This window comes from Morus notabilis, unplaced genomic scaffold (genome assembly GCF_000414095.1).
Source record: "Morus notabilis unplaced genomic scaffold, ASM41409v2 Scaffold59, whole genome shotgun sequence".
Classification (NCBI taxonomy): domain Eukaryota; kingdom Viridiplantae; phylum Streptophyta; class Magnoliopsida; order Rosales; family Moraceae; genus Morus; species Morus notabilis.
This window is the reverse complement of record NW_010360713.1, coordinates 31,886-45,360: the sequence shown is the minus strand read 5'-3', so window position 1 is coordinate 45,360 and position 13,475 is coordinate 31,886. Positions and strand designations below refer to the sequence as shown.

At 38.8% G+C, this 13,475-nt stretch overlaps 3 protein-coding genes across 3 annotated transcripts; 1 reads left to right on the top strand and 2 right to left on the bottom strand.

Moving 5' to 3' along the window:
- Nucleotides 1-1,196: 1,196 nt before the first annotated feature.
- On the bottom strand, nucleotides 1,197-5,353 carry LOC21389330 (early nodulin-93). Its single transcript, XM_024164983.1, has 4 exons — nucleotides 5,128-5,353; nucleotides 4,699-4,760; nucleotides 1,858-1,933; nucleotides 1,197-1,668 (listed from the first exon to the last, which is right to left on the bottom strand). The coding sequence occupies exons 1-4, from the start codon at nucleotides 5,237-5,239 to the stop codon at nucleotides 1,571-1,573; spliced, it is 348 nt and encodes a 115-aa protein (XP_024020751.1). The 5' UTR covers nucleotides 5,240-5,353; the 3' UTR covers nucleotides 1,197-1,570.
- A 1,838-nt stretch (nucleotides 5,354-7,191) lies between these two features.
- LOC21389328 (pentatricopeptide repeat-containing protein At5g48910) lies at nucleotides 7,192-9,593 on the top strand. Its single transcript, XM_024164984.1, has one exon. It carries the CDS (start codon nucleotides 7,354-7,356, stop codon nucleotides 9,232-9,234), a length of 1,881 nt encoding a protein of 626 aa, XP_024020752.1. The 5' UTR covers nucleotides 7,192-7,353; the 3' UTR covers nucleotides 9,235-9,593.
- A 391-nt stretch (nucleotides 9,594-9,984) lies between these two features.
- On the bottom strand, nucleotides 9,985-11,888 carry LOC21389327 (profilin-3). The gene is made up of 4 exons (XM_010097148.2): nucleotides 11,589-11,888; nucleotides 11,133-11,270; nucleotides 10,450-10,602; nucleotides 9,985-10,332 (listed from the first exon to the last, which is right to left on the bottom strand). Exons 1-3 carry the CDS (start codon nucleotides 11,709-11,711, stop codon nucleotides 10,468-10,470), a joined length of 396 nt encoding a protein of 131 aa, XP_010095450.1. The 5' UTR covers nucleotides 11,712-11,888; the 3' UTR covers nucleotides 9,985-10,332; nucleotides 10,450-10,467.
- Between the last annotated feature and the right edge of the window lie 1,587 nt (nucleotides 11,889-13,475).

The window sequence follows — 13,475 nt, the reverse complement described above, 5'->3', positions numbered from 1 at the left end:
CGTTTTAATTCTGATTGAGATGATTTTTTTTATGCGTTCACAACAAAAAGACGAATAAAACCTCACCCATACCCTATTAAAAATTTTCCATCAGCATTGAGTTTTTATTAAAATACTATCTAAATACAAATTCAAGTTTTGACTCACTCAAACACAAACTCAAAAAGATTCTTATCTCAAATCATAACTCAAATGTACACAACCAAACACAAACTCAAGTTACAACTTCAACTCAAGTTATAACTCAAACTCAACTCAAAATCTACACTCAGTCACCTAACTCAAAAAGGACAAAAGAACAGCCCCAAAGTTCTTCGTGTTTGTCATAAAAATCTTTGGGGTAGTTCTTTTACATTTTTGAGTTAAGCATTCTTGATTTGAGTTTGAGTTATAACTTAAGTTGAAGTTATAACTTGAGTTTGTGTTTAGTTGTGTACATTTGAGTTATGGTTTGAGATAAGAATCTTTTTGAGTTTGTATTTGAGTGAGTCAAAACTGAAATTTATATTTAGATAGTATTTTAATAAAAACTCAATGATGATGGAAAATTTTAATAGCGTATATGGGTGTGGTTTTATTCGTCTTTTCGTTGTCAACGCATAGAAAAAAAAATCATCTCAATCAGAATTAAAACGAAAAAATTATAGCATTTTTAAGAATAGAAAAAATACCGTTCATTAATTTGAGTTCAAGTTTCTGAACTCGAGTTGAAGGAGAAACTTGAACTCGAGTTTTAGTTCCAAACTCGTGCTCAAACTTGAGTTCAAACTTAAAAGAACATGAACTTAACTCAAATTGCATTTTTTTAACGTAATTTTACAATTGCAAGGCCAATTTGACGTAATCAACCCTCAAAATTTATAGTTCAACAACATCTAGTGAAGGATGATTTCTTATGAAGCTGATTTAGAATAAAAATGCCATAGCTTTGAAAGCGAAAATAATGACATAGACTTGGATGAATAAACATGTTTCTTATATTAAAAACAATTAAGGCTCGTTTACTTCATGCGTTTAAATCAATAATTATTGATTCTGACATTTAAATTTTAAATTTTTTATTAAAAGAAAAGACTATAACAGAATTAAAACTATGAGTTTAAATGTATAAAACAAATAAACCCTTAAACAAGACACTAGAAACCCTTCCATACTTTGGGTAGTTTTTGTTCAGAAACCATTCAGGAGAACATGTATAAGACCATAACAGCATTACTGAATTGCATAATCGCGCATGACAATTGAAGATCCACTCTGTTTGCTCTTCAAAAGCAAAAGTAACAATGCGTCCAAAGTGACTACATAAAGCTCTTTTGTTATTCATTACCACCCATAAGGGGGAAAAGAGAGGAAGCCCAAATTGTTTTTACTATTTAACTTGCTCGACCAGGAAAAAAAACACACACACTAGGCGAAGCGGGAAGTAAACGCTGCCATAAATACAGAAAACAAGCCTTCTCTGTTTTTTTTTTCTTTTTTTTTTAATCGGCACAAGCAGCGCCTCCACGTGCCATGTCAAAGTACTGAATTGCGAACTTTTGCAGTTTACAGACTTGAGAATTGCCGCGTATCAGTTTTGTCGTCTCAATGCTTCTTCAAACTGGGAATTTCTTCTTGCACACTCTAAGATAGTTTTATCAGCAGTGATGAAGTACGCAGCAATTGATGCTGTTCAACAAGTAAAAGGAGCACGTTAGGGTTCTAAGAAATTGACAATCCTTGAATGGCTTTGCATTGTAACCACATGAAAACAACGAACTCGACCGTTAACAAGCCGCAAAACATATTAATCTCATTACAAAGATTTTACATTTACAAGTTTGATGGAAAAGGACGAGTTAAAAATTTTGAGTATACCAGCTGATATAATAAGGGCTTGAGCAGTATAATTGAGGTTTGCCTTCGCCCAAGGAAACACCCGAACAGCAATCAACTGAGAACATAAGGAAACAAAACCATCAAAAATAAAACAAAAGATCTACATTCTTCTTTTCAACGAAAACATAGTAGTTACTAAGATTGCACGCCACTCTTTTTATCAAAATTCAACTAATCAAAATTGTCTTTGAAAATTTCTGAAATTAAAACCAACAACGATAATACCCCTTAATTTCTGGATTTAATGCATTATTTTTTAATTTGATGTCAATATTAGTTTTCCTTTAAGATGCATCCCAAGCCTTCTCTTTTCTTTTCTTTTCTGCACGAGGTCCTTTTTAAGAGTAATTTCTATTTTTAGAATTGTTACATATTAAACAGCAAAGGGCACTGCCACCCGTCCTGAGCTTCTAGTATCCTCCAAGAGGGAAATGCTATTAGCCTAGTTTCTTTTTGGCTGGCTGAACGTAGCTTTATGCTCTTGAATCTTCCTATCACTTCCTTTTGAATAAGCTAATAACAGTGAAATCAAACTCTTCCATTTCAGGTCGGGTTAAAGAAGGGTGTCATTGGGGTATTCACCTAGCTCCCTAGCTTCCAATATTCCCACCTGAGCGGGATCAAAGGGGATGAGTTATTCTCGTAGTTCATGCCGAAGTCAGGCAGGTATAGAGGATCAAGGGACTGTACTCGCCCTTCATCCCTCTTACATTCAACAAAAGCAATAGCAAAGAAAGCAGGCGCAGCGCAACTAGGGGAGCCATTCCATTTATGGCGAGACATCTTCCCTTCTTTTTTTGGCTTGCACATTTTAGTAGGCTATTCGCCCCCTTTCCTTGTTTGAGAGACTAAGAGCACTGAATCATTCGAAAGATGAAAGATTTTAGTTCCGTTTGGAATTGACTTAGAGAGGTGAGAGCTCTCACGGGAGTGCGTTCTCTCCCTCCCACTGAACTAATGTTCGTTCGTGGTCCACCCCAACAAGTTACTCTCACAAAGCAAGAGAATCACAGCTGCTAAGTGCTAAGAGCTAAAAGGTCTTTGAAGCTGCCTCCCTAAAGAAAGAGAGCCAGTCCCTCAAACAAGGAAAAAGATAGGTTTGAAAATGGTCGGATTAGCAGGAGGAAGGGCGGCCCCACCCTTTCAGGTGTACATACGTAAATAAGAAGGCTGGTTATGGCCTTTACTTGATAGGGCTCCTTCCCATCTATCTTGACCGGGAAGAGGGGGGAAGCCCTTGCCTTTGTTGATCCACTTGAAGAGAGTTAGCACGTGCACGACCCTGCTACATCGTGATCATTTATTCCCAAGCGATAGAGAAATGTTTTAAAAGGTGGAATCGGGCCTCGAGGCGTTTTTCCTTTACGGGCGAGGCGTAAGCCTCAAAAAATGCCTATAAAAAAATAAAAAATAAAATAATAGTAACAAAAACTAAATCCATACTTAATAATTATTAAAAACAAGAAATTTAACCAAACACCCACATAAAGAAAAGTCTATTTCACTACTAGAAACGTAAAAAAGACTAAATAATTATCAAATCCTAATATCATAAGGTTCATAATGCACGTGAATGAGAGGTGAGGTGCGAAGAAGAAGACGGAGAGATCGGCTGTGCTGGTGGGTCTACTTCTTTTCTTAAGGTTTTTTTCTACTCATTTTGGGCCTGACTACTTTGGGCCTTTTAAAACTGTTGGGCCCTCATCTTTTGGGTTTAATAAACCCTCCAGAATCCCCATTCCAATGAAGTGGACGCCTCAATAACCACCTGAAGCGCCGCTCAAAGGCGTGCGCCTCAAGTGGCTGAGGTGCACGCCTCAACTCCTACCCTGTAAGGCGTAGGAGTTGAGGTGCTTTTCGAGCGCCTCGCCACGAGGGGAGCCTCAAGGCGTGCGCCTCAGGCGCTTTTTAAAACCTTGCAATAGAGAATACAAAGCACACATTATTATAATGAGCATAAGGTAAACAATCTATAACAGATTGGAGTAGCCTTGTGTGTGTTATCTTAATGACAACATAAGGTAAATAAACTATATCAAAATAAAGTCTGTATAAGAAACAGAGAGCAACACTAACTAGATGGGGATAACCACAGCCACAAAGATCTACTCAACTGAACCTAAAGTTCATAACCATATAGGAATCAAGTTTTTGTTGTCATTATTATAATGACAACACTATTATCAGCATACTGGTTCATCAGTTTTAATCTCACTTAAACCCGCCGTATAAAAACTGAAATCCATTTGGGAAGTTCTTGCAAAATACACATTCAGGGCCTTTGACAAACAAAGATTTTTTCTGGCACATATCTACTGTATTGAGCCTGGAGAAAACACCAATCCTTATGGCTATCATTGGCGGCAAGAAAACAGAACTTGCGGATAAAAGAATAAATATGCCATGGCCAAGAGGAAAAGAAAGAGTCTTTAATTGTATCCCGTAGCCGGGGATACTCATCATTAGAGAATTAGTGCCCCTCTCAAAATCCCTTATGACCTCGCCCCCTCAAGTTCAATAGCAACGAGAGAAACCCAAAATGAGTACAACAGTTATCGAACAAAAGCTGCCTAAAGCTTTTACGAATTTTCACATGCAATGAGAATGTAAGTTAACAAAAGTGAGAGCAGCTCCCGGTAGTTCCAAACAAATAGTGGATCCTATCATCTACAATTTACGGTTATATATTTCCATATCCCATCCCTCCAAAATTCCTTTGATCTATACACTAACAATAAGCAAAAAAGGAAATAAAAATTGAAACTTCAATGAAGATCAATTGGTACTAAATGCAAAGAACAGAAAATCATAAACACATACTGTGGGGACCGCACTGGCGACACACGCAATGGAAGCTGCCTTGAATCCGGCACGGAGACCTTCTGCAAAATTACGCAACCATGAGAAATAATGATGCGTGCACGCCTATCTGTTTGGCTGCTGAGAAAATGCCAGCCGAGTGGAAAAATAAGAAACAACAGCTCTGAGTGAACTTCACAACTCAGAGTAATCTTCAAATTTGACAGCAAACAAGAACAAAAAAAGAAAAATTCCATAACATTAACATACAGTTTGATCAAAATCAATCTACCTGAGGATTTTTACAAATTCATCTTCGATTCCTATATTTTTTCACATACAAAATTGCATCGAATTGATCCTAATAACGAATTCAAAATTCATGTCAAATCCAAATCTTCTTTAATTTCTCGGCGAATAAATCTAGAAAAACAATTGATCGATACCAACCTTGAGTGCAATGCCTAGCATTGGAGATCTTCCGTTCTTCGATTGGCGAAGGAATCAGCGAGGCTTCTCTGCGGTTCGCCCAAAAGTCCCTCATTTCCGACGGAATCCCCATTCCGAGCACTGGAATTAGCTCGCTAATATTGAACTACAGAAGAAGAAGAAGAAGAGAGGGAGAGTTGTGTCGTAGTTTGAGACGGCCTTCTCATTATAAAATGCGTCGTTTGTTTTAATGAATCGAGTGAGTAGCGCCCGCCATCAACACGCGTGCGTAATGCCAGTGTGCGCCGCCTCTTCGAAAGTTCTACCAACGCGTCTTGCTCTTTGGACACGTCTGTCTATATTGCATTGCAAAACTTTTTTTTGGGTAATTTACAAATGGTCTCTAACTTTATTAGGTGACAATTTCATCTTTAATTTTTTTTTAGCAAAATGATATTCAATCTCTTTAAACGGGTACAATTTAGTTCAAACCGTTAAATTTCATCAAATTTTTAACAAAATTTGTCACGTGACTCATCATGTGACCCTTTTACAAGAGTTATTTTCATAAAATCACGATTTTTCTTTCTTTTTTTTTTCAAATAAATTGAAAACTAAAAATATCCCTTTCTCCCTCTTCCTGGGTTTGTAATTTGCAGAGGCGGCCCCTTGCCTCAATCGGGTTCTCATGGTTAAACACTTGCTCGAAGATTCTGCCATGGGTAAACTTATTCTCTGTGTTTATCTTTGAATACAGTTGCTGAAGTGAAATATGACCCTTAAGATATGTATATCTTTTTTTTTTTTTGAAGTGACCGAAAATTTGGACATGTGCCAAAATGGGGAATTGCAATTTAATCGCTCGTTGTTGCAGAGACCGGGCTCTTAACATGTAATCAAGTTCCTGATTTTTTTCTTTTCTTCTCTGTTGTTGAAACTCGTTGATGATTCTGAGGACTACCCAGATTGAGAAGTCGCGGGAAACTCTTGGTTTCCCAGGAAAAATGCAAGATTAATCATCCATTATTGGTAAGAATCATGGGTTGCATTTGCTCAAAAGGAGCATCAGGAAAAAAAAAATCACCCATTGGAGGTCAGATCATTAGGGATGGGGCTCGTCGGGTCTGGGCTGGTCACGGATGGGGCTCGCTGGAGGTGGAGAGGAGGAAGAAGAAGGCCATGGTGTGAGGTTTTGATGGCATTTTTGTCTTTTAATTGAAAAAAGAAGGCAGAGAATCTGTTAAAAATTTGACGAAAAGGATTAAATTACACCCGTTTAAAGAGGTTGGGGTTGATTTGTAAAAAAAAAAGAATTAAGGACCAAACTATCACTTATTAAAAAGATTGATGATCATTTGTGTAAATTACCATATTTTTTAGGATTTTTTCCGACCACCAGAAGTTTTATTAGCGATTAAATCTGTATAAAAAATTATACATTTTTCATATTTTTTTAATCTCATTTAATTTTGACTAGATTTAACGATGCAAAAATTGATCCTACTGACCGGAAGCATTGCAAAACTAAATTCTAAAGAAATTTTTTAGTTTCTAATTAATTAATTAAGAAAATTTTTATTTCTTAAAAAAAATGATCTCATAATACTACGAAAATGTTATTTTAGAACTTAAAAGATACTTATTTAATATTATAAAAAATACATAATATTTTTTAGATATTTCAATATAATAGAAAGTTATTTAAAATTATTTAGAGTTCGTTTAGTTCGTAAATTTAAACGGAAATTTTTTTTTAAAAATTTTATAAGAGAAGATATTATAATAAAAATGTTTGAACTATTGTTTACCTAAGATCTCATGGCATAGTTAAAGCTTCTCCGAAAGCATCATAAGATCTTTTTCTTTTAATTTGTTAATAATATTATGTCACGTTAATTAAAATAAGATATTTTAACTTACATATTCTTTTAATCGATGTAATTAGTGATCTTATTTGACAATGTTATTTTGATTTGTGTGTATGTTGATATTATCAATACGGAGGTGAATTAAACCATCTTATAAGTTATAAACTTGTAAATAAAGATTCGTTTTCGTTTCCCTGCGCTAGACCGCACACAAAATTCCTCACCTTCGCGCCACACTGCAAACACGAACTTCTTTTCACTTCACTACGTAGCCGAGTCAACCCAGTCGCCCCAACTCGCCCTGGCTCTTCTCCACGGCCACACCAACAACCACCCAAGGCTCACCCACCTCCTGCTAAAATGCGCTGCCAAACTTACAATGCGCCATCTCTACCAAATCCAAGCCCAGGTCACCGCCCACCCCATCCCCTCCCTCGACCCCAACCTCGTCGCCGTCAAGCTCATCGGCGTCTGCGCCGCCCACGCTAACGTGCGCCACGGCGTCCAAATCTTTGCCCACTACCTCCCAACCCCCAACATCTTCGCCTACAACGCCGTCCTCAAAGCCTTCGCTCAACACAACGACTGGGACAACACTTTCCGTTGGTTTAACCGCCAATTGCTCGACCCGAATGCTCCGATTCCCGATGAGTATAGTTTCACTTCTGTTCTCAAGGCCTGCGCCGGGCTCGGGGCAGCCGCCGAGGGCCGGAAGGTTCACTGCGTCGTGACTAAATATGGGTGTGACGGGAATCTTTTTGTTCGGAATTCGCTTGTTGCTTTTTATTTCAGAATTGGTTGTTTTGATATTGCGCACGAGATGTTTGATGAGATGCCTGTGAGAGATGTTGTGAGCTGGAACACTTTGGTTGCCGGGTATTGTTTGAGCGGGCGGGTTGGTGATGCCCAGGTTGTGTTTGATGGAATGGTAGAGAGGAATTTGGTGTCTTGGTCGACGATGGTGAGTGGGTATGCGAAGGCGGGTCATTTGGAGGAGGCTAGAAGGCTTTTTGACGAGATGCCGGAGAGGAATGTGGGGTCGTGGAACGCAATGATTGCCGGGTATGCGCAGAATATGAAGTATGCTGAGGCGATTGAGTTGTTTAGGCGGATGCAGGGTGTAGAGGGGTTGGTTCCGAATGAAATAACGCTTGTTAGTGTGTTGTCTGCTTGCGCTCATCTTGGTGCTCTTGATTTGGGGAGGTGGGTTGATAGGTTCATAAGGCGGAAAGGGATGGAATTGAGTCCGTTGTTGGGCAACGCATTGGTGGATATGTATGCAAAGTGTGGATGCATAACAGAAGCCAGAAGGATTTTCAACACGATGCAGGAGAGAGATGTGATATCCTGGAGTGTTATTATTACAGGATTGGCCATGAATGGACACGCGAGTGAAGCTCTCGAGCGCTTTGATGCAATGATTGAGCACGGCATGAGGCCAAATGATATTACTTTCATGGGGTTATTGACAGCCTGCACTCATGCTGGCTTAGTAGACAAGGGGCTTAGGTACTTTGATGTGATGGATCGGACATATGGAATTGTCCCCAAGGTTGAGCACTACGGGTGTGTGGTTGATCTTCTCAGCCGTGCTGGCCGCCTTGATGAGGCGGAGAAGTTGATCATCTCAATGCCCGTGAAATCTAATGTCATTGTCTGGGGTGCACTGCTTGGAGGTTGCCGGATTTACAAAGATGCTGAAAGAGGAGAACGTATTGTGCATCGCATTCTTGAGCTAGAATCTGATCACTCTGGAAGTTACGTTTATCTTGCCAACATGTACACTTCAATGGGTAGATCAAAAGATGCTGCTAAGTGTAGGCTGAGAATACGACACAACGGAGTGAAAACACCCGGTTGTAGTTGGATAGAGGTGGATAACACAGTACATGAGTTCTTCATGGGGGACTTATCACATCCTCAGTCAGACAAGATTTACTCTATGATAAGAGAACTTAGGTGGAAGATGAAGCTAGCGGGGTACAGACCAAAGACGGATCTGGTGGTGCACAATGTAGATGAAGAAGAGAAAGAGGATGCTTTATCCTTTCATAGTGAAAGGCTGGCAATTGCATTCGGGTTAATTAGTACTATCGAAGGAACAACAATTCGCGTTGTCAAGAACTTGCGAGTTTGCAAGGACTGCCATGATGCAACAAAGATAATCTCTAAAATTGTTAACCGAGAGATTGTTGTGCGAGACCGAAGCCGCTTCCATCATTTCAAATATGGTAGATGTTCTTGCAATGATTATTGGTAGCAACGGCGAAGTTCTCAAGTTGGAGAGTTTTGAGGGCCAGGAAATGCACCAAAGATGGTTTCTCCATTCCTCTGCATGGCCAAGCATGAGAGTTTTTCTCATATATGTCCCTCAAATGAGAACGCTTGATAAGCAAATTCTGCTGAACTTTCCCAACAAAGAATGAGTTCAAGTCTTACTCAGCCTTCTCTCTCTTACTAGATTAATTTCATAACGGAGCTCCAACCAAGTCCTTGGCGATAGTTTTCCAACCAAGTCCTTGGCAACGCAGCTGTTGGGCCCGTTAGTGTTATACACAACGCATAGTTTTCAAGGAAAATCGTTTTTTGTTTGTTTTCTTCCTGGTTCTAGAAACGAAAAAAGGGGGAAGAAAGAACGAAAGAAAAATGAAAAAACACATTTCTTCATTCATTCCATTGTAATTGGTGAATTTCAAAATCAATATTATGGAAAAGCACGTATAGATTGCCTGTTATAGACTGTGATACAAGTGCCAGCGTATCTTTATATCTAAACCTATAATAACTGGTGATAGGTGATAATTGCTATACATCAGGTAACCCAGTTGTGTAAATCATGAGAAAAGCTGGAACAACAGAATCAGTGGTGCTGTGATTAGGGGATTTGTTGTAAATGACTGAATCCCAGAAGTTCCTCTCTCTCTCTCTAACAAAACATTGGTGATTGAGCAAGGGAAGAGACAACTATATGAATCATGAAAGATCCTCAACTAAGATTAAGAACATGTGGTTTCAAGTCAAAGATCCATGTGTCTGACAAAACAGACCAAACAGCATAAAGTTTTCCATTAATCACCCACCAAATATTGTTGCAGACAAACTCCAGCCTATACGTTCAACATAGATAACACTTTTACAGAAAATGAATGTCCAAGAAAGGGGAGGGAAAAATAAAAAGGAAAAAGAAAGAATCGTAAATTCAGAACAGTTTCATTCACAAAGCCAATCACTTTTCCAGGGATTTGAGGATGAGAAAACAAATGATCCATACATAAAGGATCACTTTTCCAAGTGGCAATAACTTCTTTTCCACACCAAGCTCTTCACAACTTTAGAGTAAAAATATCAACTGTGATATCTGCAAAGTTCATTTCAGAAAATTTAATAACCTTCTAGCAAAGCAGGAAAAAGAGTTCCAACTACCAAATAATAAATAATGTTGTGTACTAGAAGTAATGATTATGAACCTACTTACCAGAGCCACATTACACAACTACAGGCCCTGCTCAACTAGATAATCTCCAAGCCTCTCCACAATCATATTGCACTGACCAGGAGCCATAGGCTCCTCGTATATGCCAATGATCAAGGCCTGATTCGTCTTCTTAATGGTGACACCGCCAGAGCCCTAAAACGCGAAAGATGAGTCAGTAAAACCACATGGAATTAATGAAAAGGGGAGTCCGAATCAACTAGCACCACCACTGGTTCTCGATTGCCACTACTCCAAGAGCAACAAGGTGAACTGAGAACACGTGAAATACCCATAGACGTCACTTTTTCTTATACAAATAAGAATTTCTGAGTAGGATACCAGGATTTGAGACCTTCAAATCCTATGAAGGGATGACAATTTTAGTCATGAGTCTCGTAACGTGACAACACAACTCGAAACCCGCACAGAGTTAGTAGGCTTGGGTACACAATATGCGCTTCAGATCAGAACCGGTTTTGACACAACTAACATGATTAATCAACTCAAAGTATTGTTTTCGGATTCACTATTCTAAACAATTAACTATATGTGTTATATGATATGACTCGTTAAATACATAGAGTGTGAATTTTGAAGTCAACGATCAAAATGATTCGACATAAAGCTGTTGAATTAATAATATGAAGGTGTTTCATAACCCATCATAGATGCTAAATCCTCACCTTCTTTCCTCGTATAACAGCACCTGGTTCGCCTTGGATGACCATGTATTTTGTGCCACCAAGGAATAATCCAGTTGGCGCAAGCGTTCCAGGCTCCTCAAAATCTTTATTAATCGCCGCTATTTCTTCAGGCTTAAACTATAATTGCAACAAAATAAGTAAAAATTAATTACAGTTAATTTCGATCAAAATTCAAATCCATAAAGATAAATAAATAGAACTCACATCCCACTTGAAAACAATCTCGTACATGCATCTAGATGCTCAATTTACGCAATCAGCCACACAGAAACAATAGTCAATATATGAAACCCAGAAAAAAAAACCGGGGTTTGATCGGATTGAAGGAATCGAAACCGATCAACCTCAGATCTAAAACAACCAGATAAAACTAAAACCATGTGAAATGAAAAGAAACAGGAAAAGAAAAGGAATTTAGGATTTTCTGAGATGTACCTGGGGAAAGTTTTCGCTCTGAGCCCAAACGCTGCCGTCTTGGCCGATGATCGCGGCGGCGGAGAGGCGGTTGCCGTCGATTTCGCACAACAAGTGGTCGTCGACGTACGCTTGCCACGACATCTTCGTATCGAACAACTGATCCTCCTGGGTTTTGTTCAGATTAGATGATTTTTCGCTCTGAGATTTGGGTTTGGTTTTTGTAGAAGAAAGTAGTGAAGAAGTTTCTGGAGCTGGAACTGGGTTGAGGAGGAGGAGGAGGGGAAAATGGATGACAGAGAGAGACAGTTCGGTGATTGTCTGGCGATGCCAAAGTGAGTGGTGACCTTGACATTTGCTATCGTGACAGCCCTACTGTCGCATACTCCTACGTGGCGCCATTTTAGTTGCCAATCATGTCAATTCGGTCAAAATACGTCTGAATTGGCTAATCCACGATTTTTTTTTTTAAAAATAATAAAGAAGCTTATCCAAACTACAATAATTTTAATATATATAATACCAAATTGAACCTGCAACTTCCACCTCATCCCGCGGGTGTAATTCGGCTGGGTAGGCTCGGGTTGGACCGAAAAATTAGGTCGAGTTGCACTGTGTGAGTTAGGAAAATTTTAGGCCGCAATATCCTCATAAGCCCACAAACCTGTAACCTATCGGGTGATCTCGGGTAGGCTCAAGTTACTCGGACTACTCGGGTTACTCTAAATCAAGAAAACCTAATAGCAGCCCATTTATGCCAGCAACCTTATTGTGAAAAATTGGGCCATTTATGCCAGGCCCAACAGCCCATTTACTCTGAGTAAGAGACTTTTTTGCGCCAATTACCTGAAATTTTAAGAAGACAGAAAACTGTACCAGAAAAAGAAGATAGCTGTCAGTCTATCAGATAAGGTGGGGAAATAAAATCTGCCAACGTGGAATCCTAAACACCAATACATAGTGAACAAGTGGGCTCCACATCGGTTATCATGCCAACGTGGCACAACCAACAAAATCACATCTGATGCATAAAACCAAGAAAAGATCTTGTACTCGACAACTCCAAAATCCATTTCACTCCCTTCCCCGGTCTCACCATTTCCATGGCTGCCTCAGCCTCTTCTTTGGCAATATTGCCCTCCGGGTTCAGAGGCTCAAAACAAAAATCTTTGATCTTCGCTCAAAACCCACGAATAATTTGGTCTTTTCAGTTTCATCAAGCTCTAATTCTCATCAGAAAAAGTCATTCAGAGTCTTGGCTTCAATTTCAGTCTCTGACCGTCCAGTCCAAAGTAGTCCTGATGATTTTGTTGCTTCTATTCTTTCCAAGGTAATGGGTGTTGTTTTTGATAACCGTCCAGTCCGAAGTAGTCCTTATTTTTAGGGTTACTTACACGGGCAGGTCGGGGCAACTCGGGTGAAAAGTTGTCTGGCCTGCGGCCCAACCCGCAAATTATGGGTTGGGCCTATTTAAATCTAAAATTTTTAAAAACATATATAACCCTATATTTTTAGGTCGGGTCAGACATGTTAGTCGGGTTTGGGTTCAATTCTTACATCCTAACCCTGACTAAGGCTTAGTTTAGTATTGTTTTTTTCTCTCAAAATCAGCTTCTATTTGTAACATAAGCTGATTTTAATGTTTAGTAAATCTCCTTAAAAGTGTTTTTTTAAGAATTTTTCAAGAATCTACAGCCAAAATCAGAACCAGCCTAAAGACAACTTTAGCTTTTAGATTGTGCGGGAATCAACATAGTACAATTAATGAAACTTTCATAATACCCATAATACCCCTAATAAAATTTAAAATTTACAATCTTCTCAATTTAAAATTCAGACTCGTAATATAATATAATAGTAATATTGTAACAAATAATATCATAATAATATAATTATATTTATTATATT

What these genes read in the sequence shown, in the direction of transcription:
- LOC21389327 (XM_010097148.2), bottom strand. Translation starts at nt 11,711, where the DNA reads ATGTCGTGGCAAGCGTACGTCGACGACCACTTGTTGTGCGAAATCGAC. An exon ending in AGAGCGAAAACTTTCCCCAG is followed by an intron (nt 11,271 to 11,588) that starts GTACATCTCAGA and finishes TTGCAATTATAG; the next exon opens with TTTAAGCCTGAAGAAATAGC. An exon ending in CTGTTATACGAGGAAAGAAG is followed by an intron (nt 10,603 to 11,132) that starts GTGAGGATTTAG and finishes TTCGCGTTTTAG; the next exon opens with GGCTCTGGCGGTGTCACCAT.
- LOC21389328 (XM_024164984.1), top strand. Translation starts at nt 7,354, where the DNA reads ATGCGCCATCTCTACCAAATCCAAGCCCAGGTCACCGCCCACCCCATC.
- LOC21389330 (XM_024164983.1), bottom strand. Translation starts at nt 5,239, where the DNA reads ATGGGGATTCCGTCGGAAATGAGGGACTTTTGGGCGAACCGCAGAGAA. An exon ending in TGCTAGGCATTGCACTCAAG is followed by an intron (nt 4,761 to 5,127) that starts GTTGGTATCGAT and finishes GTAATTTTGCAG; the next exon opens with AAGGTCTCCGTGCCGGATTC. An exon ending in TCGCCAGTGCGGTCCCCACA is followed by an intron (nt 1,934 to 4,698) that starts GTATGTGTTTAT and finishes TTATGTTCTCAG; the next exon opens with TTGATTGCTGTTCGGGTGTT.